Raw genomic sequence first — 26,653 nt, 5'->3', positions numbered from 1 at the left:
ACAACATGTCCAGAGCTGAAGGTGACAGTAATGAGCAAATTCACAACTTGGACAACGGCACTGCCGCTTCTTCAGGATCCTGACGTAAAGGATAACACCTGTTCATGATGTGCGCAAGATGGTAAGTTTAACGTCCATTGAATAAAAAAACGCATGGGTGCAGAAATGTTGTTAGTAGCTACGTATAGTGCCCTTTAGCATTTTGGATGTTTAATTACCTAGAGTATGTATCCGTGTTATGTGACTGCACCTGTGCTCACAAGCTAACCTAGCTAGCTTCTGTACAACACTGGCAACGTGCTAGTTTTAAATAAGCTTATCTGCACTAATATATATATATATATATATATATATATATATATATATATATATATATATATATATATATATATATATATTGTATTTTTATTTTATTTTATAGCCATTAAACGGCGATCTTTGCTCAGTTTGGAGTGAGACTTTTACGTATTTCCAACGGGAGTTCATCGCGCGACCGCGGGATTTTCAAATTTCAAATAACCGACATCAGCGTTGCCCCTCGGTCGGTTTGGATGCGACGAGGATTTTACGAGTCAGCGGCATTTGTTCAGGTTGGTGCAATATTTTCTGACATATACTCTCCGTCCGCAGGTGTAAGAGCAGAGAACTACTGGAAACAGAAAACAGAAGTACAGAGACTTGCCCTATTGGAAAGGTAACCCATGAGCATTAACACTAGAACTACTGGGTTTTCTAAATATACCCATTCCCACTAGAAGGTGGTCAAATGATCTGCTCGGCTAGCTGAGACCCTGAATCATCTGTGAACAGCTGCCTTTGTTAGGTAAAGAGGGCCATCACTGACGCACTCTAGGTGGTGGGTTGCGTGGGCTTGCTGACCCTGCTCCTGTCTGCAAGGCTGCACAGTTGCTATGAGTCTATGAGTGACATCCACTGTTACAATGTTCAAGCGCTATGTGTTTGGATTTACAACGTGAAAGGACGAGTGTCATTGTTACGGTCTCACCGAAGGAAGCAATAAGATATAATCATCAATAATACAATAAGACAGTTTTAGATCCTTCTCAAATGTGGCGAAACTTTGTTTATTTACAAAAAAAACTAGTTCAAATATTGTTTGCACTGTAACGTCATCAAAAATTACAGAAAAGATGACAGTACACTCATCAAGTTTTAACAAATGTGCAATAAAAAATATAAACAGAAAACACTTGAAAACGTTTTTTATATTCCGTTTATTAAGTTATTACTGCTTTCACCTGTAACACATAAAGTCATTGTAGAGCTACAACCATGTTCCTATAAAGTTAACCAGATGTTTATTTCGTTATTCCCTCTTTCATGTCCGTCTGTTGAATGAAAGTGGGCGTGGCCATCCACGTAACAGAGCAGGGACACTGGGGGAAGGTGGAACGCGCATCAACACGCAGGACAAAGATCTGCGTTTCTCTGCTGCTACAGCCTCGGCTGCGTTGGGTTGTTAGTGTCCCTTTCACCTCTACCACATGAAATGTGTTCCTGCTAAGTTGATCTTGAGCTGCTATCAGAATCGTTTTTATTCGCCAGGTTTGAACTGGGCAAACATTATTTTTATTTACAAAAAAATTAAAACGTTCACATGTGATTTGCCCGCTTTGATGTAGACAAAATTATTGAAAGAGTTTTACATTACACCCCGTTTATTTCGTTATCCCCACTTTCATATCTGTCTGATAAATAAAAGTGGGCGGGGCTATCAGTCCCGTAGCAAAGGTAAGCGCTGACTGTGGGGGCTGGGCGCATCAACATACAGGACAAAGACCTGTGTTCCTCTTTCAGCCTGTTGCTTTGGGCCGTTATTCCCCCACTTACTGGAGCCACATGTTGACAAAGTTGACCAGCCGCTTTTATGTAGACACCAAACTCTAGCAAGCATTTTACTTTACATTCCGTTTATTTCGTTATTAATATACATGTAATTGCAAATGCTGCTCTGAGCTCTTTTACTTTGATGAGTTTTGTGTCTACATGAAAGCGGGCAGAACAACGTCCATGCGTGTGTCACGCTGAAAGCGGCTGGTGAACCTCTTGGGAACATGGCTGTAGCTCTGCAATGACTTTATGTGGTACAGGTGAAAGGGAAAATAACGAAATAAACGGAAATATAAAACAGAAACGCTTTCAAGCGTTTTCTGTTTAAATTTTTTATTGCACATTTGTTAAAACTAGATGGGTGTACTGTCTTTTTTCCTAATTCTTAGTGACGTTACAGTGCAAAGCGTATGGGATTTTTTTGTAAATAAAAATAATTAAACGGAATATAAAACGGAAACGTTTCAAGCGTTTTCTGTTTATATTTTGTAAATAAAAATAAACCCGGTGAATAAAAACGATTCTGAAAGCAGCTGATCAACTTCGTAGGAACACATTTCATATGGTACAGGTGAAAGGGAGACTAACAACCCAACGCAGCCGAGGCTGCAGCAGCAGAGAAACGCAGATCTTTGTCCTGCGTGTTGACGCGTGTTTCCCATCCCCCAGTGTCACCGCTCTGGGACGTGGATGGCCACGCCCACTTTCATTCAACAGACGGACATGAAAGAGGGAATAACGAAATAAACAGCTGGTTAACTTTGTAGGAACACGGCTGTAGCTCTGCAATGACTTTATGTGGTACAGGTGAAAGGAGTAATAACCAAATAAATGGAATATAAAACGGAAACGCTTTCAAGCGTTTTTTGGTTTATATTATATTTTTAATTGCACATTTGTTAAAACTAGATGGGTGAGCGGTGTACTGTCGTCTTTTCTGCAATTTTTAGTAACGTTACAGTGAAATAATGTGTGAACTTTATTTAGTTTTTTTGTAAATAAGCAAAGAAGCAAAACTGTCTTATTGTATTGTTGATGTTTTTCATTGCTTCCTTCGGTGAGACCGCAACAATGACACTCGTCCTTTCACGTTGTAAATCCAAGCACATAGCGGTTGAACATTGTAACAGTGGATGCCACTCATAGACTCATAGGAACCTGAGTAGGAACCCTGCTCTGCCTTGCAGGCAGCAGCAGGGTCAGCGAGCCCATGCGTCCCACCCCACAGAGTGCGTCGGTGATGGCCCTCTTTACGTAACAAAAGCGGCTCTTGGCAGGGTGCCAGCTGGAGCGTGGCGGACAAGTGAACACCCAGCCGTAGTTAGGGGTATATGTAAAGGTGTACGTCCCTTAGTAGTTCTAGTGTTAAATAGAAATGCGCTGTCATGCTATGCATTTCCTGAGGTAATTTACACGAACCTACCAAAATGGTGTTTGAGTTATTTCACTCTAAATATTGTTTGCATTGTATATCGTATTGTCATAAATGTATTATTTGTTTCACACGGTAAAGGAAAATAATCGAATTACTTACACAAGTATTTATTTAATTAAGCTTTAACGTTTATACCTTTTTTATAAGATTGTGTACTCATTTCACAGCACTTAATTGATTTCCTAATTTATTACAGCTATTTTGACTTGAAATGTGTTCTTTATTGTAAATGACCACAAAGGTAATGTCAGTTACTCGTTGTGGGCGTGGCTGAATTGAAGCAGACTCACCCCAGACCATGTGTGCGAGCACGGAGATTTACGGCAGACTCACTGCCTTCATGCTTCTTCAAGTTTAATGTAAGTTTGTATGTTACTGTAACGTTTATTATGATGTTGTTTTATTTAACGCTATTTGGTGATATGTAAACACTTTACAAATCATAGCTGAGTTTTCTTACCTCGCTTGCATGCATGTGCTATTTTTTTTAGCTCAGATGCCCTGTGTGTGTGTCAGTCAAGCTAGCGATGCTAAGATCGAAGACTTCAACACGTTTTCTAATTATTGCACCCTTGGTAAGCGGAGCGAGGTATGTGATTTTGACTCATCGTATCAGCAAACAAAAGTTTAGAGAACCCTAAATGTTGACATTGGTTGTAATTTTTGTACTTTGGGAAACTAAATATTTTCACGTGCTTATGCAGCGGTGCACATTGGTCATTTTTTTGTGTGTATTACCATGCTTTATTCAGAGCTTACATTCTGTATTTATGTGTAGACATGTGTGTTACTGTAATATATGTGAGTTTATTTGCACTTTGTTAAATGTGAGTGACCATTAAGCAGCAACTTTGTTCATTTTTAGTTTTCACGGTGCTTGAAGGATGCTCAAGTGTTGCTGGACAAACTTCTGTGGATGACACCAGCAAATAAACTCACCGCACTCGTTAGAGACTCTCCTGTGAATTTTTTTTTTATACCAAGGGCAGCTACAGTGAAAACTCGGCGCTACATCTGAGCTATCCACCTGTCTTCTACGAGCAGCTTCATCTGCCACGGAAGCAAGATTCTACAACATGCTGCGTGGATGCTACAGCTGCAGTAAGAAACTTTGGCACACTTGTGTATAAAGCAACGCAAAAAAACACAAGATAAGAACATTTACACCTGCTCATCTAATTCAGTAAGGCAATCCAAAGTAAGTTATACGAGTAATGAGTATCAGGATTAAAGCCTAAATAATTTCAGTCTTGCAAAGTAATAGTGTATCTTAGATCAGCAACATCCTATTAGATCCAAAGGTCTAAGGCCCAAACGTCTGTTATCTTTATTTGTGAGCTTACACTGTGTGTGATTGCTAATCTTGGGTGTCCATTAAGTGTAAATGTCTGATGTGACATAGTGTTAACAATAAGTTAAAACCATCTCTCAACTACTTTGAGTCCAGACATAAAACACTCAAGTTTTATAATTAACCTCGCAGTGCAGACGTACAAACAAAATGTTAACGCCTGTGGAAACAGACAAACTCCTGGAAGCGCAACAGGTCAGGTCCAGCTCTCGTGAGCGACGCTTAACAGAGAAGGGTCAGGAGATGCATGAACAGGAAGCAAGGAAAACTGAAAAGGCATTCAATAAGGCATATGACTCTTGGAAGCAAACAGCAAAAGAGATAAGAGTCAGACTGAAGAGTTATTGCTCACTAGAAGACCTTGGTAAAAGCCAAAGAGACATTAAGGCTGGACATGCCATTGTACAGAAGCATTATGAGACAATTCTACTTAACCACACCTCTGCTCCAGACATTGTCAAGAGAATGGATGCATGTGTCACTCTGACAGCTGAGACTTGTGAACTTGTCAGTAAGCGACTAGAGAGTATAGATGAAGCCTTCAATGATCAACTCGAAAAGGAAAGAGTAAGGATGGTTTTAAATAAAGAAGAGTATGGATCTGTTTTTGGCAACACAAATACAGAAACAGTAATTTCAGAGTCACCACGAGGCTCAGACAGTGACTCAAACATCACCTCCAGGTCCTCCACCAAACGTGCAGACGCAGAAGCAGACCTTGCAGCCAAATTAGAACAGGCAAAGGCTGTGCAACAAATACAAGCCCAACAAGCCAAGTTAAATAAAATGGAAAGTGAATGGAAACTTAAAGAATCACAAATGCTATCTGAAATTAGGCAAAGGGAGGCAGAAATGAAATCAAAACTTGAAGATGAGCAACTAAGGTTACGACAAATGCAAGCAGAAAATGAGGTTAAGGTAGCAGCAGCAAGAGTAAGAGTATACAACATTTTTGATGGTGTTGAGAATAACGAAGAGTCTGACTACAAAATACTACCTAGTTGCCAAAATGTTAAAATAGAGACCCCACTAAACCCACAAGCTGCAGAATTTCAGCGTCATCATGCAACATTGGAAGCCCAATCAACTCAGGATGCAGTCAGCTTGGCCCAGGCAATTGCAAGCTCACTCACCTTAAACCGTCTGCCTGTTCCAGAACCCACAGTCTTCACTGGGGACCCTTTAAAGTTTTTAGATTGGAAGTTATCCTTCACGACTCTCATTGACCAGAAGCCTTTGCCAGTTAGTGAAAAAATGCTTTAAAAATGCTTAAAAAGTTATCTTGCAGGTGAAGCACAAAAGGCTGTGAAGGGATTTTTCTACCGAAACACAGAAGATGCATATAATGGTGCCTGGACAGTCCTGCAAGACAGGTATGGAAGTCCATTCATTATCCAAAGGGCATTTAGAGACAAGCTCACAAAGTGGCCCAAAATAGCGGCAAATGACCCCCTTGCACTCAGGGATTTTGCAGACTTCCTCCAAGGCTGTGCTGAGGCTATACCCCATGTTAAGGGTCTGGCCATCCTAAATGATTGTGAGGAAAATTACAAACTCCCCAGAAAACTGCCAGAGTGGTTGGTCTACAGATGGAGCCGAATCATTGTGGAGGAATTAGACAAACAGGGAGATTATCCAAGCTTTGCACGGTTTACAGAGTTCATGCAGAGAGAAGCACGGATAGCTTGTAACCCTATTGCTTCCCCATTCTTGATGAACACTAGAACTACAGATGAGAGAGTTCCAAAGAGAGCCAAAGCACTCAGAACAAGTGTTCAACTGGGAAATTCCACCTCTAAGTTACCAGAACCCTCAAACTCGAGGTCAAAACCACCCTGCTTAGTCTGCAAGGATGAAACACATGGTCTTGCTAAGTGCCCTACATTTGCAGCAAGGACTACGGATGAAAAGAGAATTTTCATTCACGTAAATCACCTTTGCTTTGGGTGTTTAAGGAAGGGACACAACACCAAGGACTGTAAAAGGCGACACACCTGCAACACGTGCGGTCGACGTCACCCAACATGCTTGCACAGAGAAAACAATGGGTCTGTAGAACCAATAAGTAGCAGTTCTGTTGTTGCAAGAGATAATTCAAGCAAAGAGATTCACAAGGTTATGGCCCATGCAATCACACAGCACAGTTCTGCCACCTCAAGTATTGTCCCTGTCTTTGTGTCATCAGCAGCGGAACCTCAGAGAGAAATTTTAACTTACACCCTGCTCGACACACAGTGATTCAACTTTCATCTTAGAGGATCTAGTGGATGAACTGAATGTAGACACTCAAGCAGTGCAGCTAAGACTTAGCACAATGACAGCTGCCGCCACAGTCATCACAAGTAAAATTGCTTGCGCTCTGCAAATTCGGGGATTCAACACAGGAACGTTCATCCAACTACAGCAAGCCTACACGCGAGACTTCATTCCTGTTGATAAGTCTCACATTCCTACAACGAAGACAGCTCTGCAGTGGCCTTACCTAAAACACTTAGCAAATCAGCTGCCCCCACTTCAAGACTGTGAGGTAGGGTTGCTTATTGGTTATAACTGCCCATCAGCTCTGGCACCTTTAGAGGTCATTACAGGTAATGAAAATGAACCTTTTGCACAAAGAACTGTACTAGGCTGGAGCATTATAGGTTTAACCAATCCCCACCTAGACAGGAAAGGGCACCAGAGCCTAGTGCACAGAATTTCAGTGAAGGAAGTTCCACTGCCATCTGCAAATGATGTTTTAAAGGTCCTGGAATCTGACTTTAGTGAAAGGAGCTATGAGGACAAATACGTGTCGCAAGATGGTGTTCGCTTTGTACAACTCCTCAGTGTCCATCTTTCCTTTGTCGGATGCTGTTGCTATGAGATGCCCCTCCCTTTCAAGGGTAGTAGTCCACCTTCGCTACCAAATAACAAAAGGCTGGCGTTGGTTCGGTTGCAACACCTGAAGAAGTTGTTACAAGCAAACAAGCAGTATTATGATCATTACACGTCATTCATGGAGGAAACGATAAGCAAAGGTGATGCAGAGCTGGCCCCTTCAATATCAGAGGGAGAGACACTGTGGTACATTCCCCACCATGGAGTGTACCACCCCAGGAAGCCAGACAAAGAAAGAGTTGTTTTTGACTGCTCAGCAAAGTTCCGTGGTATCTCCCTAAATGACTCACTGCTCACAGGCCCAGATCTGATCAACTCCTTAGTAGGAGTTCTTTGTCGCTTTAGGAAAGAAACAGTTGCTGTAGTATGCAACATTGAAAGGATGTTTCACCAATTCTACGTGGCGCCTGAACATCGCAACTACTTGAGACTCCTGTGGTGGGAAGATGGACAGCTGCAATCAGAGCCAAAAAAGAGTACAGAATGGCAGTCCACCTCTTCGGCGCGGCCTCCTCCCCTGGATGTGCCAACTTTGGCCTTAAGTACCTGGCACGACAACACAAAGATAACTTTCCTTCAGCCTCAGCCTTTATTGAGAAGAACTTCTATGTAGACGATGGTCTGGTGAGCGTGCAATCAATTGAAGAAGCCAAGAATCTAATCATTGAAGCACAGAAGTTATGCAAAGATGCAGGTCTGCGTTTGCACAAGTTCAACTCAAACCAGAGGGATGTTCTGTCTTGTGTATCCCCTTCAGAAAGGGCCACAACTACGGAACCTCTCAGCATTAACCCAGATATGACACAGAATGAACGTGTACTTGGCATACAGTGGTCTATAGAAGATGACACATTTGGCTTCAATATTGATGTGAAGCATTATCCACCAACTCGGCGTACTATCCTGTCAGTCGTGGCCTCTCTTTTTGACCCACTTGGGTTTTTGGCTCCCTTCATATTGGGTGGAAAGTGCATCCTGCAGGAGCTATGTCGCAGAGGCAACGGATGGGATGACCCACTTCCTCAGAACTTGCTGCCACGGTGGGAGGAGTGGAAATATGGTCTTCAGAGGTTAAAGGAAGTCACCATACCCAGATGTTATCATCCTCAAGACTTTGATAACATTATTAGAGTGGAATTGCATCACTTCTCAGATGCCAGCAACGTGGGATATGGTGCATGCTCCTACCTCAGAGATAAAAATAACAACAACCAAGTCCATTGTAACCTTGTGATGGCTAAAGCAAGAGTTGCACCTACCAAGGTCCACAGTATCCCAAGGCTGGAGCGCTCTGCTGCGGTCACTTCAGCAAAACTAAGTACTGTGCTTAAGACTGAACTTGAAATGAAAATTGACAGAGAATTTTTCTGGACTGACTCCCAAGTAGTGTTGGCATACATCAACAATGAAGCACGAAGATTTCATGTGTTCGTAGCCAACCGTGTTCAAGTGATAAGAGCCAACACAGACCCAAGTCAGTGGCATTATGTCGACACTACACAAAACCCAGCTGATCACGCCTCTAGAGGTCTTCATGCAAAGGACATCTCTTCAACTAACTGGCTTTCAGGGCCTAGGTTTTTGTGGGAAGAGGAGGTTCTCCCAGCGCCTAATCCACCAACTGAGTTGCTTGTTGACGATCCAGAAGTTAAATCAGTCCAAGCCTTTGCAACACAGGTCAGCGAGCAAAGAGATGTTTTGAATCGCCTGAGTCGGTTTTCCACTTGGACAAGGCTCATTAAGGTGGTTGCCAGAATCAAGAGACTAGGGTGCAAGCTGGAACACCAAAGCAAACTTGTGACTGTTGAAGAACGTAAGGAGGCTGCCAAGGTGGTGATTAAGCTTGTTCAGCAGGACACTTTCTCCCAAGAGCTAAGGCTACTTCGTAAGGGAAATAGTCTTCCGAGATCAAGTCCTCTTGTTCGCCTTGACCCTATTCTGGATGATGGACTTATTCGTGTTGGAGGCAGACTGAAAACGTCATCCCTTGATCTAGAGCTTAAACACCCTGTCATTCTCCCAAAAGACAGCCATGTCACAAGGCTGATCCTGTCTCATTACCACAACCAGATTTGTCACCAGGGCCGTAATCAAACCTTGATGGAAATCAGAGCAAATGGATTTTGGGTCATTGGTGGGAGCAAATCAATTGCCAAATACATACACAAATGTGTACAGTGCCGAAAGCTTCGACGTTCAACCGAGGAGCAACGTATGTCAGAACTTCCCAAAGAACGTGTAGAAGTCTCAGCACCCTTCACATACTGTGGTATGGATTGCTTTGGCCCATTTATCATCAAGCAGGGCCGTAAAGAGTGCAAGAGGTATGGTCTCATCCTCACTTGCTTGTCTTCCCGAGCAGTCCATATAGAAATGCTTGAAGACCACAGATGCTCTCATTAACGCTTTAAGGTGCTTCATCAGTCTCAGAGGAGCTGTTTCTCAATTACACTGTGACCAGGGCACAAACTTTGTGGGTGCCAAAAACGAGTTCAAAGAAGCACTCAAACAATGTGACTTCAAGACCCTAGAGGCATTCCTAGCAGATAAGCAGTGTGAGTTTGTATTTAATGCCCCTTCAGCTAGCCATGCAGGTGGAATCTGGGAACGACAAATTCGAACCATACACAGTGTGTTAAACCTCACGGCTGCTCAATGTTCAGGCAGACTGGATGACGCTTCCCTCAGAACGCTGTTCTATGAGGCTATGGCCATTGTTAATAGTCGCCCACTGGTTGTTAATGGAATCGATGACCCCAGCTCTCCAGAGCCGCTGACGCCAAACCACCTCATTTTGATGAAATCCAAGGTTGCTTTACCACCTCCTGGAAAATTTGTAAAAGAGGATATGTATGCTGCAAAGAGATGGCGCAGAGTACAATATTTGACTGAACAGTTCTGGAGTAGGTGGAAGAAAGAATATCTTTTGAATGTGTCCACAAGGCAAAAATGGCATGTACCCGGGCGTAACCTAAAGGTGGATGACATAGTCATTATCAAGGAAGACACACTTCCAAGGAACCAATGGCAGTTAGGACGAGTGGTTGAAACTACAGAATCTGCTGATGGTCTAGTTCGTCGAGTAAAGGTACGAGTAGGAGATCGTAGGCCGACAAAGAAATACGACCATTCTCTCAAACCATCAGTTATTGAATGTCCTGTCCAAAAGTTAGTACTTCTCGTGGAAAATTAATAATTGGCAAACAGTTCATTCAGGCACTTACATCAGACATGTAACATGTTATCACAAATTCTCTCCGTTGAAACTCACCACCTGTGGTCCTTCATTGTAGACTAGAAATCATTTATGATTGTGTTGTTTTTCTTTACTTATTTTAAGTATCATAACATGATTTGGTGGGAGTGTAAATGACCACAAAGGTAATGTCAGTTACTCGTTGTGGGCGTAGCTCAATTGAAGCAGACTCACCCCAGACCATGTGAGCGAGCACGGAGATTTACGGCAGACTCACTGCCTTCATGTTTCTTCAAGTTTAATGTAAGTTTGTATGTTACTGTAACGTTTATTATGATGTTGTTTTATTTAACGCTATTTGGTGATATGTAAACACTTTACAAATCATAGTTGAGTTTTCTTACCTCGCTTGCATGCATGTGCTATTTTTAGCTCAGATGCCATATGTGTGTCAGTCAAGATCGAAGACTTCAACACGTTTTCTAATTATTGCACCCTTGGTAAGCGGAGCGAGGTATGTGATTTTGACTCATCGTATCAGCAAACAAAAGTTTAGAGAACCCTAAATGTTGACATTGGTTGTAATATTTGTTCTTTGGGAAACTAAATATTTTCACGTGCTTATGCAGCGGTGCACATTGGTCATTTTTTTGTGTGTATTACCATGCTTTATTCAGAGCTTACATTCTGTATTTATGTGTAGACATGTGTGTTACTGTAATATATGTGAGTTTATTTGCACTTTGTTAAATGTGAGTGACCATTAAGCAGCAACTTTGTTCATTTTTAGTTTTCACGGTGCTTGAAGGATGCTCAAGTGTTGCTGGACAAACTTCTGTGGATGACACCAGCAAATAAATTCACCGCACCCGTTAGAGACTCTCCTGTGAATTTTTTTTTGATACCAAGGGCAGCTACATTTATCATCTAAAATGTGTCTCTTGATGTTCACCTCCAATGGCCATTCTGTGAAATTGTCCCATTCTAGAGCTGAGAAGAGACAGCAGGAAAGGGAATCACCTGCTAGTGTCGCGTCAGATGTCTACATGTCCACAAGTTGTTTAAGAAAAAGTAAGGTAGGAGGAATGAAAAGAAATAAGATAAATAGACTCTAAGGTATTTGGAGATGCAAGGAGTGCAGCGTGACTTTTTCTAGTAGATACGACTTTTGCACACAAAAGGCAAGAAGTCACAGAGTTCAAAACCAGATGGCCTGCTCTCTTCTGTGTTTCTAAGGTTGGTCAATAAATGTGTCTATATATACAATGTGATTCTGATCAGACAAACAAAATATATTAAAATGTATCAAAAAGTATTGTTTACACATTTGCCATTCAGTGCATTGATAACTTGTGTACTTTTTTCTTTTTAAGAATAAATTTAAGAGGACTACAACAGTTTGCTGCAACAGTTCTTCTCTATGCTGGATGGTTATTCTTCAGACCTGAAAACGGTGTTTGGCAAGAAAGGCGGCATTGAAGGACAAAAGATTAAGAGCATCATGGTTCCCATAACCCAGGTATGATGATGGGAAAAAAATCTATGTCGTAATATGTTAGTGACAGCTACTCACTTGAATTAAAATTGTTCCTTTATAATAAATTAAAATTGTTTTTTTTTTTTTTTTTTTTTTTTTTTTTTAATCTGTGATTACTTTGTTTGGCCTAAAGAGTAACTCCATTGATGTCAGAAGAGTACATCCTTAAAGCCCAGCGTGTGTTCCTCAATGAAGATCCTGGCAACCTTGTGAACGAATGGATGGTAAATGTTTTTTTTTTTTTTTTATTTCATGTAAATTTAAAATTTGATAGTGATTTACGTATGCTTTAAAAGTTGAAGTGTTATATAACATCATCTACTTTTTTTAATTTTACATTTCAGATTGTGGACGCCTTGGAGACAATGCTTGAAGTTTTTGTCATTCACAAAGATGCAGAGGAAGATGATGACCCTGAAGATGTAGTCATCGTTTCAAGTCCTGGATGAGTTGGGTAGTGTCCCACTTGCTGTGTTGTTGTTTGCTCTTGTATATGCTCTCAACCTCAGCTACCCTCCACTAAAAGTTGTTTGAAATATTGGCCCAATGCTGTATGTACAATACTGGATGTTAGCAACATTTTGTAGCTGCCTTTGACATTTGAAAGCTGTTTTATCGTTTTTATGAAGCTTATTAAGTATTCTAACAAGTCTAAATCCAATGTGCTTTGTGTCTTCTCCAACCTACACACCAGCTGGGGATATATGTTAGTTTGCATAATAGAAATACTGTTTCAAAGATGACTTTATTTGTATGTAATTTTGAAAAGCTAATCTTGGCACAAAACATTTGTTAACTTTACGTTGGTTGTGTTAGTATAGCATAATTTATTAATTAATTTAAATTAACTTGTTACTACCCTATACAATTAAGTAACAAGTATTAATATCTACATGATCAAATAACCCAAGAAAATTATGTTCAATCAACCCTAAAAACATAAGTGGGACTGACCCATGGTCATTAGGTAACATTAACACGAATATATCATGTTGCTTCATCCTGTTTACATTTGGTTCACTAAGCAAAATGGTTTCTTGCTATGTTAACGCATTTTAGTTAGGTGGAAATACTTTCCATAATTTTATTATGTTCATCCAACAAGTTTTTTTTTCGAGTGTACAGGTGAAATCCAATTTTTATGAAATCACATTTTATGGGTTTTTATACAATTATATTTAATATAACAGGTGTAGTACTGGTGCTACTGGTAGGACTAGCTCTCTATTTTGAGGAAAACCAAAGACTCAAATCAACAACCCCGAAGGTAAATAAAATGCAGCACTTATTCATATGTTTGCCCGGTGGTTTGTTTAATTTTTAATATAAATTTTACTGAAGGTTAGAGTTATAGACTATAGTTATAGACTGTTTATGAACATGTTTATTTGCTCTATCTGAAATGTTCTTGTCACTTTTTTTAAGAGTTGCTCTTTAAGAGGTTGACTGTTAAAAGGGACCTGTCCAGTCAGACTGACTGCTTGTCTTTGGACTGGACCTTGTCGTCCACCAGAGTCTTAAACTTGTGTCTTGACAGAACTGGCTGTTCCTGTGTTCCTGGTGCTGTGTGCACCGCTCTCCCGGTGTTTTCCAGTAACTTCACGTGCGTCATATATTGATGTCGTTACAGTAACTAACTCAAAAACGAGACTAATCACACTCTTTATAATCACAGGTGGAAACACACCTGCTCAGTTTTACTGCACAGAACCTGCACAGAACAGTTTGACTGCACAGAACCACAGCTGACTGGCAAGTGAAATCAGACTTTTTTTAAACACTTTTTAAAAAAGTGTAAAAAACACTTTTAAAAATATATTCATCTCTTTTGTACACTAACTACTGTTAGGACTAGTTCTCTATTGAAAAAGAATGAGATATGTAGTCAAATCAGCAGTCACAAAGGTAATTAAAAAAACAATTAATTAAGCAAGTAATTAAAAATCATTTATTCACGTTTGTTTATATCTCTTGGTTTTTTCCCTTTATTTAATATAAACTTTACTGATTAGAGTTACTTAAAATATTTATACACTGTTCATTAAGTTATTTATATAGTCTGTTCTTGTAATTTTTTTTATAGCAATACTGCAGTTGACTGTTAAAAAGGGACCTTTCCACTTAGACTGACTGCTTGTCTCAGGACTGTGGGAGGAAGCCTGAACCCACACAGGCAGCGGAACATGAAGACATCACACAGAAGGGAGACTGATTTTTCTTTTTTTGATGAAAACAACAAGAAGTTCAGTGACATATCGTACTCGATGACTCATACCTAGAGAAAGCTGTTTTTGAGGTGATGACATTTTAACAGAAAGTTTGAAGGGAATCAGGCGCAAAAAACAACTACGGTAAATTCCCTAGAATGAAAAACTAATTTCCGTCCATTCGTGACGAAAAAATGTGTTTTACACCATTCACCAGAGTCTTACTTTGGTTTGTGCATGTTTTGACTGAGCCAGCTGTTGTCTTGAAGGTGCAGACTGCGCATGGTCTAATGGTGATTATAGCAGTGCGCGCGTAGCGATGCTCTTAAAATGGAAACCGCTCCCGTGAAGATCCGTCATCCAGGTCCCCGTGCCGCCAGCTGAGGTGTCACGTTTCACGTAGCAGCATCACACCACATTGAGGGAGAATGTTGAAACGAATGATTGAAACGTGGAGCAAGAAGCACGACAAGCAAACACACATCTGATCGCTGTCATTTCAGGACGATACATTTCCACCTAACGCCATATGACTGAGACGCAGAAACTGTAGAATGGTTGAGCGGCACTAAGAGAAAACTTGTCCATGACACAACAGGTCCAAAAGAACCGGAACCGTTCTTCCAGAGACAGAGGCGGGCAGTGTTGCTGTTTCCAAAATAACTAATAATAAAATCCCCACCATGAAAAGTAAGTTTGTCCATTCATTGTCACTAAACTGTGTTTCACTAAACTGTTTCCACCGAGTCTAAAATAAACCTATGTCTTGACAGAGTTGGCCGTTCCCGTGTTCCTGGTGAAGTGTGCGCTCTGCCAGTGTCTTCCAGGACGTTCAGGTGCGTCTTCTCTTCATGTCATGCACTCAGGGGCGGTCCTGGCCAGTTTGGCGCCCTGGACGAGACCACGATTTTGCGCGCGCAAAAATGACACATTATTAATCACGCTTTCTATGATGTTACAGGTGGGAACACAACTGCTTTGTTTTACTGCACAGAACCGGATTGTGTCTTAAACGTGCATAGAGTGTATTGTGATGCTGAGCCGGTCCCATTTAACTCCCCCATGGACGAGTGCACAGGTCCCCTCCCTCCAAACACCGTCTGCCAGCGAGGTGGTCGAGCGTTTGTTTCCACTAACACATCTGGTCCATGTGATTTTGAAGTATATATCCCGAGCCAACGATGTACAGGTACCACGTACTCACTGTAAATTGTCTGCATTTCAATTTCCTTCAAATCAACGTCATTGTTCAAATGTTTTTTTGCTTTGTGTGTATTTGTATTTATCTTGTGAGTCTGACACCTATTTGTTTTTCGTAACTAGACAACCCTGATGTGTGTGATTTCACCAGCGGTGAGCTTTCCCTGCAGACACACACCTTACATGCTGCCTCCTGTGTCCTCTGTTCCACTGACTGGGTCTGTTTTACCTGCAGGTACGACTCCACCACCTCTCACCATCCCAGACAGTAGAAACCAGGACCAGGGAGGCTCTAGAACACACTACACCCTGATAGTGGTCATTGGTAGGTTCTGAACCTTTATCTGTCTACAGCTAATAGACAGGTGAAATCCAATTTTTATGAAATCACATTTTATGGGTTTTTATACAATTATATTTAATATAACAGGTGTAGTACTGGTGCTACTGGTAGGACTAGCTCTCTATTTGAGGAAAACCAAAGACTCAAATCAACAACCCCGAAGGTAAATAAAATGCAGCACTTATTCATATGTTTGCCCGGTGGCTTGTTTTTCTTTTAATATAAATTTTACTGAAGGTTAGGGTCACATTTATACACTGTTTATGAACATATTTATTTACTCTAACAGTCAACCACAGCAACTCTAAAAAAAAAGTGACAAGAACATTTCAGATAAAGGACCTGTCCAGTCAGACTCACTGCTTGACTTTGTCCGCACTGAATGACTTGATTGTACGAAGAAGGAGACTAGTGATGGGAAGTTCGGCTCTTTTCAAAGAAGAGCTGGCTCTTTCGACTCCTGAATGGCTCTTAATATAGAATGTTTTGAAGGCTTTTATTTTACCACGACTTTGCAAAGATTAATGGGTTGTGAGAAGTCTTATAATTGCCAAATTGTGTGCATTTATTTTCTAACAAAACCATTACTTTTGTTTAAGATTTTAATCAAACATTTTATTGCACAAAACAGCAAGTAGCTCCACAGAACAGAACTAGAAGCAAACCCAAGCAAACAGTTTTATAACAGCCTTATAATTCCATGAATGAGTGTTACGACCTTGGCTCATAGGAAGCAACATGAACTAAAATATAGGGTTTCCACAATGATGGTTTATTAAAACAGCTCAATCCAGGTCTCCTGCAAATCTCAATAGAGACACTATTTAGCACACAACAATGAGGCCATCATCTACCTGCAGCATCGGGCCCTTTCTCACCCAGAGTCTCCTGGGAGCACTGTGAGAGTCATGTTTTTGGACTTCTCCAGTGCTTTCAGTGCCATCCAGCCATCATTGCTGAGGCGTGGACCAACATCTTGCTGCTTGGACCATAAACTACCTCACAGACAGACCACAGTTTGTCAGGAATACCACATCAGTTGTGTGATGACGACCACATCAGTTGTGTGATGACGACCACATCAGTTGTGTGATGTGGTCGCCTGCAGCACGGGGGCACCTCGGGGCGGTGCTCTCCCTTTTCTGATCACACTGTACACATCGGACTTTAAATACAAATCACATCACTGTCACCCCCAGAAGGATACGGGCAGGAGTACAGGGAGGTCATCTCTGACTTTGTGAGCTGGTGTGAGAACAACTACCTGATCCTGTGGAGGACAGAAGGATGCTGGTAAACTAACATCCATCATGGAGAACCATCCACCCCCTGCACCACTGTAGAGGCTCTGAGCAGCTCCTTCAGCACCACACTGTTACACCCACAGTGCAGGAAGGAGCTCATTCCTCCCCACAGCCGTCAGACGAGATAATACAGGACTACAGTGACGCACAATGTGGATCACGTGATTGTTGTTGTAAAAGCACCACATGTGCAATTATCATTTGCACTTTCCTCCTGCGTACCTTTCTATTGTTTTATATTGTATTTAAGGTATTTGTATTTCAAGATATGCAATATCTTAATAATATATAGTCATATACCTTTCATCCATGTTTGCTTTTTGTTTTTGTAAATATGCAGAAAATATTGCACAGTTATTCTTGCACATTATCTTTTGCACAGTTAAGTAATGTTGTCACTGTTCTTTTTCTTGTCTTTATTTTCCTATGAAGTCACATCTTAAATCAACAGCCACAAGGGTAAAATGCTGCATTTATTATTGTTTGCCTGTGGGTCTACGTCTGCCTATACACTGTCTTTGTACATGTCTGTGTACATACTGTAAACATGTACATACACATTTTAGTTATTGTTACGTAAAACCATAATGATATGCTTTATTATTTATAGTATATCTGTATGTACTGCAATTTAGTACTAAGATCAATATAGGTCATGTTAAGGTATCTCTCTCTGTCTGTCTCTCTCTTTCTCTTCACTGCGAGAGGCAAAGATGGTGATTTATTTCAGTCTTAGGGACAGGCTGCAGGCTGGATTCTTGCAAAGCAAGACTATGGCTGACGTTCCGTTTTTATAAGTCCATAGATTCTCTAGGAACTTTTAAAATACAGTGGTGTTATAAAGACTTACGCTGCCATGTGTCTAATGAGGAACTACAATTTGCTGATTTCTTAAGTTGAAGGAGTGTGGTGTCTTGGTTGTCATCTGATTTTAGAAGCATTGTAAATAAAGTATTTTTTTTTCTAAAGAATCAAAAATAGAATCTCTCTCTCTCTCGTAGTGCATGCTGGGAGTCAGTGTGAGTGTGAGCGAGGAGAGCGTTTTTTGAGCGACAGGGCAGTTTTACCGTTGTTTTTATTAATGTATATGCTCCAACTAATGGTGCAGAGAGAAAGTCAAGTCACAGCGGGTCTGTGGGGCCTGACCACACAGATCCATTCCCTGGCCTGAGTCTCATGTTCGGACAGCTGGATGGACCCCTACTCAGGGCATGTCACCCAGATAAACGGATTTTAGAAAGTGTGGACAAAAGATCCTCTACATGAACTGTGTGAAATGCATTAACAAAGGAAAACTTTGTAACAGACCTTGGACTGTGTGGGCAGAGAAACTGGGTTTGAGCGAGGACCAGAACCCCCATTGGAGAACTTTGTACAAGGCTCCCCTCATGAAACGCACAGCTGACCTTCAGTGGCGGATTTTACATGGTGCAATCGCTACCAATGCTTTTATTTCTGTGCTGAATCCTAATGTTTCTAAACAGTGCCTGTTTTGTGGGATGCAGGTAACTGTTTTTTATATTTTTTTTGAATGTAGCAGACTTCCCATTTTTTTGCTATTTATCTCATTTAGTTATTTGAGGTGCTTTTTGGTGCTCCTGTTTTTATTTTCTCTATTCGATATAGCAGAGCCTTAGAGAAGTGTCGGCTGATTAACTTTTTCTGGGAGAGGCAAAGATGGCGATCTTTTTGAGCCGCAGGGACAGGCTGCAGGCTGGATCCTGGCGGAGCGCACTGAGTCACTTTACGTCAAATGTACGAGCAAGACTATAGCTAGAATTTCGTTTTTATAAGTCCATAGACTCTCTGGAAACTTTTATTATACAATGGTGCCATGAAGACTTACTCTGCCATGTGTCTAACGAGGAACTACAACTTGCGCTCTCTCTCTCTCTCGCTCTCGCTCTTGCGCTCGGCCGCTCACGATTAGCGCAACATCAAGCAGAATATTTTGAATTTCAAAATAAAGACGCTTTTATTTTGAAATTAAATTTAGAACGGGGGCGGAGGCTAATTCAGTTCGGACTAAGGCGAATTACATTGCACCTGATTACGTACTGGATCGGGTCTGATTTTTTTAAGGTAAGACTAGTCAATAAAACATTACCTGAAAATCATTTCGAAATCATGTCGAATCGGATCGAATCAACCTCAGGTTCGTCCGACATATTGGTGTCAGTTCGGATAACGTGGAGTTTGTCACCGGGTGACTGTTTCCGTTTCAGAATTTCAGCAGCGTATTTCTGCAAAAAATCTCATTACCCTCATCTTGGAAAGATATTTCGTGATGTACTCAACGTTTGTGAGGAGATGACATTTCAACAGAAAGTTCTACGGGAAAGCGGCTAAATGTCGCGCAACGAAGGGGCGGAGTTTTATCAAAAACAAGTAAAAATCCCCAGATTGCACGTTGTGCGTCTAAAATAAGGGGCGGGGTTAAGGTCTGAAAAATGTTGATCGAAATGTTGTTCGTTGCCGTTTTTCTTTTCAGGGAAAAATAATCAATTAAACGTTTTTAATGATCTTTTCAAAATCATCTCCACTCGCCGGTTCAGATGTGTTCAGTTTATATTGTTTACGGGTCACAATAACAAACAGGTCACGTTTCATATATTTAATTTCTGCAGCACATCACCTTGAAGGAGAATGTGATGTGAATGAATGAAAGTGGATAACCAGCAAAGAGACGCAGGCAAACAAACATCTGATCGCTGTGATTGTTATCAAGCGACATATTTCCACTTGACACCACGTGATTGAGGTACAGAAACTGGAGCAGCTTTTTTTTTTGCTCCACGTCCCCCTACAGTACATAAGGACCAGGGGGCGGTAACATCTGTGGCAGCCCGTTCTGCGAGTGAGCACCACAGCTGATTGGGGACCGTAGATGTTTTGAATTGTACTCAGGTAAGATATGTCAATTATACATTATCTAATAATCACTTCTAAATCATGTGGACTCGGAGGTCAACCTCAGTTTTGTCCGACATAATAGTATCGGGTCACGATAAAGCGTAATGGATTGGTGTTTGCGGGTCGGATGTTGGAGGTTTTTACCAGTGCTTGTGTACGTTTCTGCGAAAGAAACTATCTCACCGGAAAGCGGTTCACTGACGTATTTTACTCAGCGCTGTACGATTCAGACGGTGAAAAAGCTGTTTTGTGAGGTGAAGACATCTGAGCAGAAGCTTTGACCGGAGAGCGGCTAAATGTCCCGCTATGAAGGGGCGGAGTTATATCAAAAACAAGTAAAATCTCCAGAATAAAAACTAGTTTCCTTCTATTCGCAGTCACTAATCTGTTTTACACATCCATCAGAGTAGTTTGTGCGTGTTGTGACTGAGCTGGCTGTTGTGTCGGTGGCGCAGACTGCAGACTGTTGATTCTACGTCCTGCATAAATAAATTTGATGTTACTGCAAACGTGTTTTGTTATCAGTTCTAGGCAGGAAATAGTAAATTATCGTTTGAATTGTCGCGTTTCATTCATAGCGTTTCAGCAGCACACCACCTTGAAGGAGAACATGATGTGAATGAATTAAATGGATAGACAGCAAAGAGACACAGACAAACAAACATCTGATCGCTATGATTTTTTAAATGTTATTAAGCGACATATTTCCACTTGACACCATGTGATTGAGGTACAGAAACTGTAGAATGTTTGAGCGGCACTAACAAAACATTCATCACTGACACAACAGGTCCAAAGGAAACAGGAGCAGTTCTTCCATAGACAGAGGAGGGCAGTGCTGCTGATTAAAACAACTAAAATCCTCACCATGAGAAGTAAGTTTCTGTCCATTCACCATAACTAAGCCCTAAACCTTTTATTACATCGTCCATCAGACAGTCCTAAACTTGTGTGTCTTGACAGAACTGTCTGTTCCCGTGGTCCTGGTGCTGTGTTCGCTCCCCCAGTGTTTTCCTGGAGGTTCAGGTGTGTCTTTTCTTGATGTCGTTACATTGGTGATTCAAAAATGAGACATATTTATTTACACTTTCTATGATGTTACAGGTGGGAACACAACTGCTCTGTTTTACTGCTCGGAACCTGGTTGTGCCTTAAAAGTGAACAAAGTGTATTGTAAGGATAAGCTAGTCCCATTTAACTCCCCCATGGACGAGTGCACAGGTCCCCTCCCTCCAAACACCGTCTGCCAGCGAGGTGGTCTGGCGTTTGTGTCCACTAACACATCTGGTCCATGCGAGTTTGAAGCAGACACTTATATCCAAACCAAAAAATGTACAGGTACGTGGATATTTGTGTCTGTACTTGCTTTAAATTGTCTGCATTTCATGTGTGTATTTGTATATATCTTGTGAGTCTGACACCTTTTTCTTTTTCTGAACCAGACAACACTGATGTGTGTGATTTCACCAGCGGTGAGCTTTCCCTGCAGACACACATCTTACATGCTGCCTCCTGTGTCCTCTGTTCCACTGACTGGGTCTGTTTTACCTGCAGGTACGACTCCATCACCTCTCAACATCCCAGACAGTAGAAACCAGGACCAGGGAGGCTCTAGAACACACTACATCCTGGTAGTGGTCCTTGGTAGGTTCTGAACCTTTATCTACAGCTAATAGACAGGTGAAATCACATTTTATGTGTTTTGGGACAATTCTATTTAATATCCACCTCCTCAGTCACAGGTGTAGTACTGGTGCTACTGGTAGGACTAGCTCTGTATTGGAGGGAACCAGAGAGACAAATCAACAGCCACGAAGGTAATTAATTCAGCATTTATTTATATTTTTGCCTGTTGGTTTATGTCTTTATTTAATATAAACTTTACTGAAGGTTAGAGTCACATTTCTACACTGTTTATGTACATGTTTATAAGCTCTATCTGAAATGTTCTTTATTTTATTTAACAATGCTGTGGTTGACTGTTAAAAGGGACCTGTCCAGTCAGACTCACTGCTTGTCTTTGCACTGTGGGAGGAAGCCTGAGCCCTCGGAGAGACTTCACACACACAGCAGAACATGGAGACTCCACACAGACGGGCGGAACTTAGTTTACTCATTTTGTTTTGTAAAAAAATTGATCAATCCTACAATGTTAAAATGAAGGAAAGGACAGACAGATGTCACTCCTGATGCTACAACAGACACCAAAAACACACCAGTGACTCTCAGGCAGCTGTATGTAGGACAGTACAGTACAGCTCCGTTCTGGGGCTGCCTCTTGATTCAGTGCAGGAGGTGGGAGAAAGAGGTGGTAGCTAAGTTATCATCCATGATGGAGAACGATGCAACTGTTGTAACTGTTGCTAGAATTGTCACCTTATACTGTGGTCACCACACATCTGTTTGGGCAAACTTTTACATTGTGCAACATCCGATCAACCCATGGTGGAATTACCCAATACCTCAGTGTGCACGTGTGTGTGTGTATATATATATATATATGTGTGTGTGTGTGTGTGTATATGTATATGTATATATATATATATGTATATATGTATATATTTAAAATTTTAATTAAATTGTAAATAATCTTTACTCTGGTCTTGTTTTGTACTGATGCTGCAACATGGAAATTTCTCCACCGTGGGACGAGTAAAGGTCTATCTTATCTGATCTTATTAACTCACAGTCAGATGGACATAGGCGTTACAGTGTGATTCCAGTGCTCAGCCACTAATGTGTTTACTTGCATCCATGGAAATGCCCCACAATATCTTAATCTTCACACCACAATCTACAACAAGACACCTTGGCTCCACAAATACTTAGCATCTCTGGTCCCCTAGGACCAAACTGCACACAATGGGAGATGGCGCTTTCTCAGTGGCTGCTCCACAGACCTGGAATGTTCTACCTGATAACCTGAGAGCCCCACAGAGCGTGGACTGTTTCAAAAGACAGTTGAAAACTTTTCTGTTCCGAAAAGCATACAGTAATAATCCCAGAAGGCACACAAAATAACCTTCAACCGAACTTCAACGTTAAAATATGGTTGAAATAATGTCAGCTATTGTTGTGACGTTGATGCAACATTGAAACAACATTGAATGCTAATGGTTGTAAAAAGGTTAACAAAATACTCTTAAATTAATTTTCAAATGTTGTCAGTTGTTTTTGTGATGTAACATTGAAACGTTTGATTCACCTTTCAAAGTTAACACATAATCCGATGCTCATTCAACCATAATATGACGTTGATTCAACTATGTTTCAACTATGATTCAACGTTGAAATGCCTGCTGGGATGGGACTGTCCAAGTTTTCACCACACTGGAATATGCGGAATATATGTGGACTGGTGCTTATGCAATTTAAAAGACATGGAACATGAAAATTAACCAAACGTATGTGCAGTAGCAGTTTAAAAAAATATATATTTATACATCAGTGCAAAATAGATTAGCAAATGTACAATACATGAGCATGATGCAGAACAGAGAAAGACAGTGTTGTTTATTAGATGTAATGTAGGAGACAAATTGTCTGGAGTTGAAATACCAGCTGATATAGTATCTGTAAGAAATGCCTTTATGATTGCAAATATTGAATTTTTACAACAAGATGCAAACCTCTAACAGACTCATAGGGAGCAACTAAACTGTGACTATGTGGATCCAGGCTCTGCTCACATTCAGCCAAATACTACAAAATGTGAATGAAAGCTACTTCAATGCAGATGGAAAATGACTGTGAACATACTGGGAAGCAATTTAGGACTGTTTGTAATTAAAATGGCCAAGGTGCAGTTTGTGACGCACAACTGTTTCCTCGACAGCTCTTTGGTTCTGACACAATTTTCTAATATTAAACAGAGAGATATCCAAAGTAGAAATACTTTGTTGATGTTCATTAATATTATCATCATGAACTTGTCTACAGTTTAACCTTAAGTGTGAATGTATTTTAAATAAACAAATGTAAATGTTCTGTTTTTATACATATTTCTTAACCCACACCTTCACCAAAGTAACAATATCTCACACTGACCGGTGCATTCCATGTCCTGCTCCTCTGAGATGGTTTCAGCTCCTTTTGTGTTATGCAGCACTCCGCTGACTGAGACCTGATGCCAGCATTGATTTAGGACCTTGTTGGAAGGTGCATGCGCCTGCAGGGGGCGCAGTGGAGCCGCTCTCGGCGCCGTCTGCACCCAGTGGCGCACTGAATGGCTCGGTTGTACGCAGGAGGAGGGCAGACACATCGAGACGCACTGGGCTGTTTGCAGCTCTCAGTGGACGAGTGGCGCTTCAGTAGCACGCAGCTCCAGCCTGCGGTGCGCAGAAACACTGCGGACGTTATACGTAACCTCATTAATGTGTGACTGACTCAGGATCTTCTGCTGGAGGACACGCTTTTCTTCGAGCACTGCAGCAGCAACCGGGGGGGAATATCTCACCACTACACAGACAGACGACAGGCTGGTTCAGATCCCCGTGAGTTCGGTGCATCCTAGGACACTCTGTGCAGACGGTGAGCTTCTCAGATTCATGTACGACAAATCCACCCGACCCACGCTGCGCTCCGTGTTCCTCTGCGTGTCACGTCAGGTGTTTTCGACAGGTGAACGAGGTGCGCGTGAACTGATTCGTCACTGATTCGTTCGTTTTTAATCTTCATGCAGACCTTAATGTAGAGGCTGAATGTCTCTACCAACGTCCCCCATTGCAAAATGCATTTTCAAATTAAATGACCGAATAGCATATGAAATTGATTACATTTTTATTTATACTTTTAATTATTTAAAGTGGCCATTGAATTACCAATGTCTGCATTTCCATTTGATTTTTGGTCTCGATAAACTTCCATAATTGTGTTCGCGGTGCAGAGTGCACTTCTCGGTGCATCTAACGTGTGTGAGGCAGGAGTGGTGAAGGCGCTCATGGTAAAACTGAAAACTCGTCATATTTAGGTGGATCCCTGAGTCTACGGCTGATCGAAAAATTGTTCAGTTTTTCTCTTCAGTTAAAATTAATCAAGTAAACATTATCTGATTATCATTTCAAAATCAGGCTCTGCTTCGGCCGGTTCATGTTGTTACTGGGTCACGATAGCATACCGGTCATTTGGATTCAGCAGCACATCACGTGATGCGAATGAAAGAAACGTGTATTATGAACACATTATGATCGCTGTGATTTTAGGACATGATTCTGGGACATATTTCTACCTAACGCCTGACACAGCTGTTCCCGTGTTCCTGGTGCTGTGTGCACCGCTCTCCCGGTGTTTTCCAGGAGGTTCAGGTGCGTCATATCGTGATGTCGTTACACTCGTGATTAAAAAATTAGACACATTTAATCACGCTCTCTATGACGTTACAGAACCTGATTGTGTCCAAGCAGGACTTCATCGAGAGGCGAGTGACGCGGCTGCTGAAGGCCGGAGTCCCGTCAGCTCTGCGGTCATGGTTAAAGCGCACAGCTCCATAATGACCGACCAGACGAAGGAAACGCTGGCGCGATGTGAAACAAACGGTCCCATTTTACTTTACATGTTCATAACAATGCTAGGATTATTTATTAATGATCACTAAACCTGTTTTCTTTTACCTTTAGGGTTTTCTGGGCACTTTCAGAGGACTCCAAAGATCGGGGGACAATTGTAGCCCAAGGTGGTGGTAAAGTGTGTGACTGCACTTGTGATGTGATGAATAATATACAGTATATGATGACAAATAATTAATATTACAACACGTAATCGAAACAAAATGTGCACGTGCTCAAAGCTATAAATAAACAGTTTATTAATAACTGCTCCCGACATGTTCCTACTGGTTCCGCTCTCTGTCGTTGTCTTGGCACCAGGCACTGATTCCACTGGCTCTGGAAGGCACGGATGTTGGGAAGGTGAAGGCGAGCCACGCACGCGCCAGAATCGCAGCAGCTGGCAGAATTTAAAGTGTATCCTTTTTTATTATTCACACGGACAGAGACGGAATACATGAAGCTCTGAGAGGCCTCACCAACCTGGCTGCTTTCAATGAAAAACTAAGGTGAGGTATTTTCCTTACGTGATACTACACTGTAAATGGAAATCAAGTAAATATTTGTTTAAACTGGATTCTATTGTTTTACATGAATATAGTTAGATGAAAAAAACGGGTGAAATTCGGAACATAATTTTTAAAAAACACCCGAAGTGTAAACCTTTCAAACGGAAGCAGAGATTTTAATGAAGATGGCGCAAAGTTCCTTGTTTGGTCAGCGAGAAGACACGATCACGTTACACTATAAATAAAATTATTTAACATGTTAAAAAAATAACTATTACAGTAACAAAACATGAAACTGCACCTTACAATTGCAGTACCTGTGCTTAAGTTGTTACGTACCGTAAGGGGCGGGGAAAGGGGTGTAGTGAAACTGAAGCTAGTCACATA

At 41.2% G+C, this 26,653-nt stretch overlaps 1 protein-coding gene and 2 long non-coding RNA genes across 9 annotated transcripts in view; 2 read left to right on the top strand and 1 right to left on the bottom strand.

Annotated features, from left to right (window-relative positions):
* On the top strand, nucleotides 1–13,769 carry LOC114862871 (uncharacterized). 7 transcript variants are annotated; one of them, XR_008695738.1, is made up of 9 exons: nucleotides 1–121; nucleotides 631–694; nucleotides 3,528–3,645; nucleotides 3,778–3,875; nucleotides 4,152–4,232; nucleotides 4,331–11,224; nucleotides 11,501–12,229; nucleotides 12,381–12,471; nucleotides 12,592–13,769. XR_008695738.1 is itself a non-coding variant. In XM_041072016.2 (6 exons), exon 6 carries the CDS (start codon nucleotides 7,998–8,000, stop codon nucleotides 9,915–9,917), a length of 1,920 nt encoding a protein of 639 aa, XP_040927950.1. In that variant the 5' UTR covers nucleotides 1–121; nucleotides 631–694; nucleotides 3,528–3,645; nucleotides 3,778–3,875; nucleotides 4,152–4,232; nucleotides 4,331–7,997; the 3' UTR covers nucleotides 9,918–12,497. The 7 variants fall into 7 exon arrangements, 1 of the variants encoding a protein (XP_040927950.1); XR_008695736.1 differs by having other exon boundaries at nucleotides 4,331–11,786; nucleotides 12,084–12,229; XR_008695734.1 differs by having other exon boundaries at nucleotides 4,331–11,946; nucleotides 12,084–12,229.
* LOC121202422 (uncharacterized) overlaps nucleotides 1–26,653 on the bottom strand; it is a 41,360-nt gene that overhangs the window by 5,427 nt on the left and 9,280 nt on the right. The gene's annotated exons all lie outside the window — the stretch shown is intronic.
* On the top strand, nucleotides 15,776–17,966 carry LOC121202423 (uncharacterized). Its single transcript, XR_008695743.1, has 3 exons — nucleotides 15,776–15,807; nucleotides 15,890–15,979; nucleotides 16,085–17,966. It is a non-coding gene; the product is annotated as an uncharacterized LOC121202423 (long non-coding RNA).

Source organism: Betta splendens, chromosome 9 (assembly GCF_900634795.4).
Source record: "Betta splendens chromosome 9, fBetSpl5.4, whole genome shotgun sequence".
Lineage (NCBI taxonomy): Eukaryota > Metazoa > Chordata > Actinopteri > Anabantiformes > Osphronemidae > Betta > Betta splendens.
The sequence above is the reverse complement of the archived record's forward strand: the minus strand, read 5'-3'. Positions and strand labels throughout refer to the sequence as shown.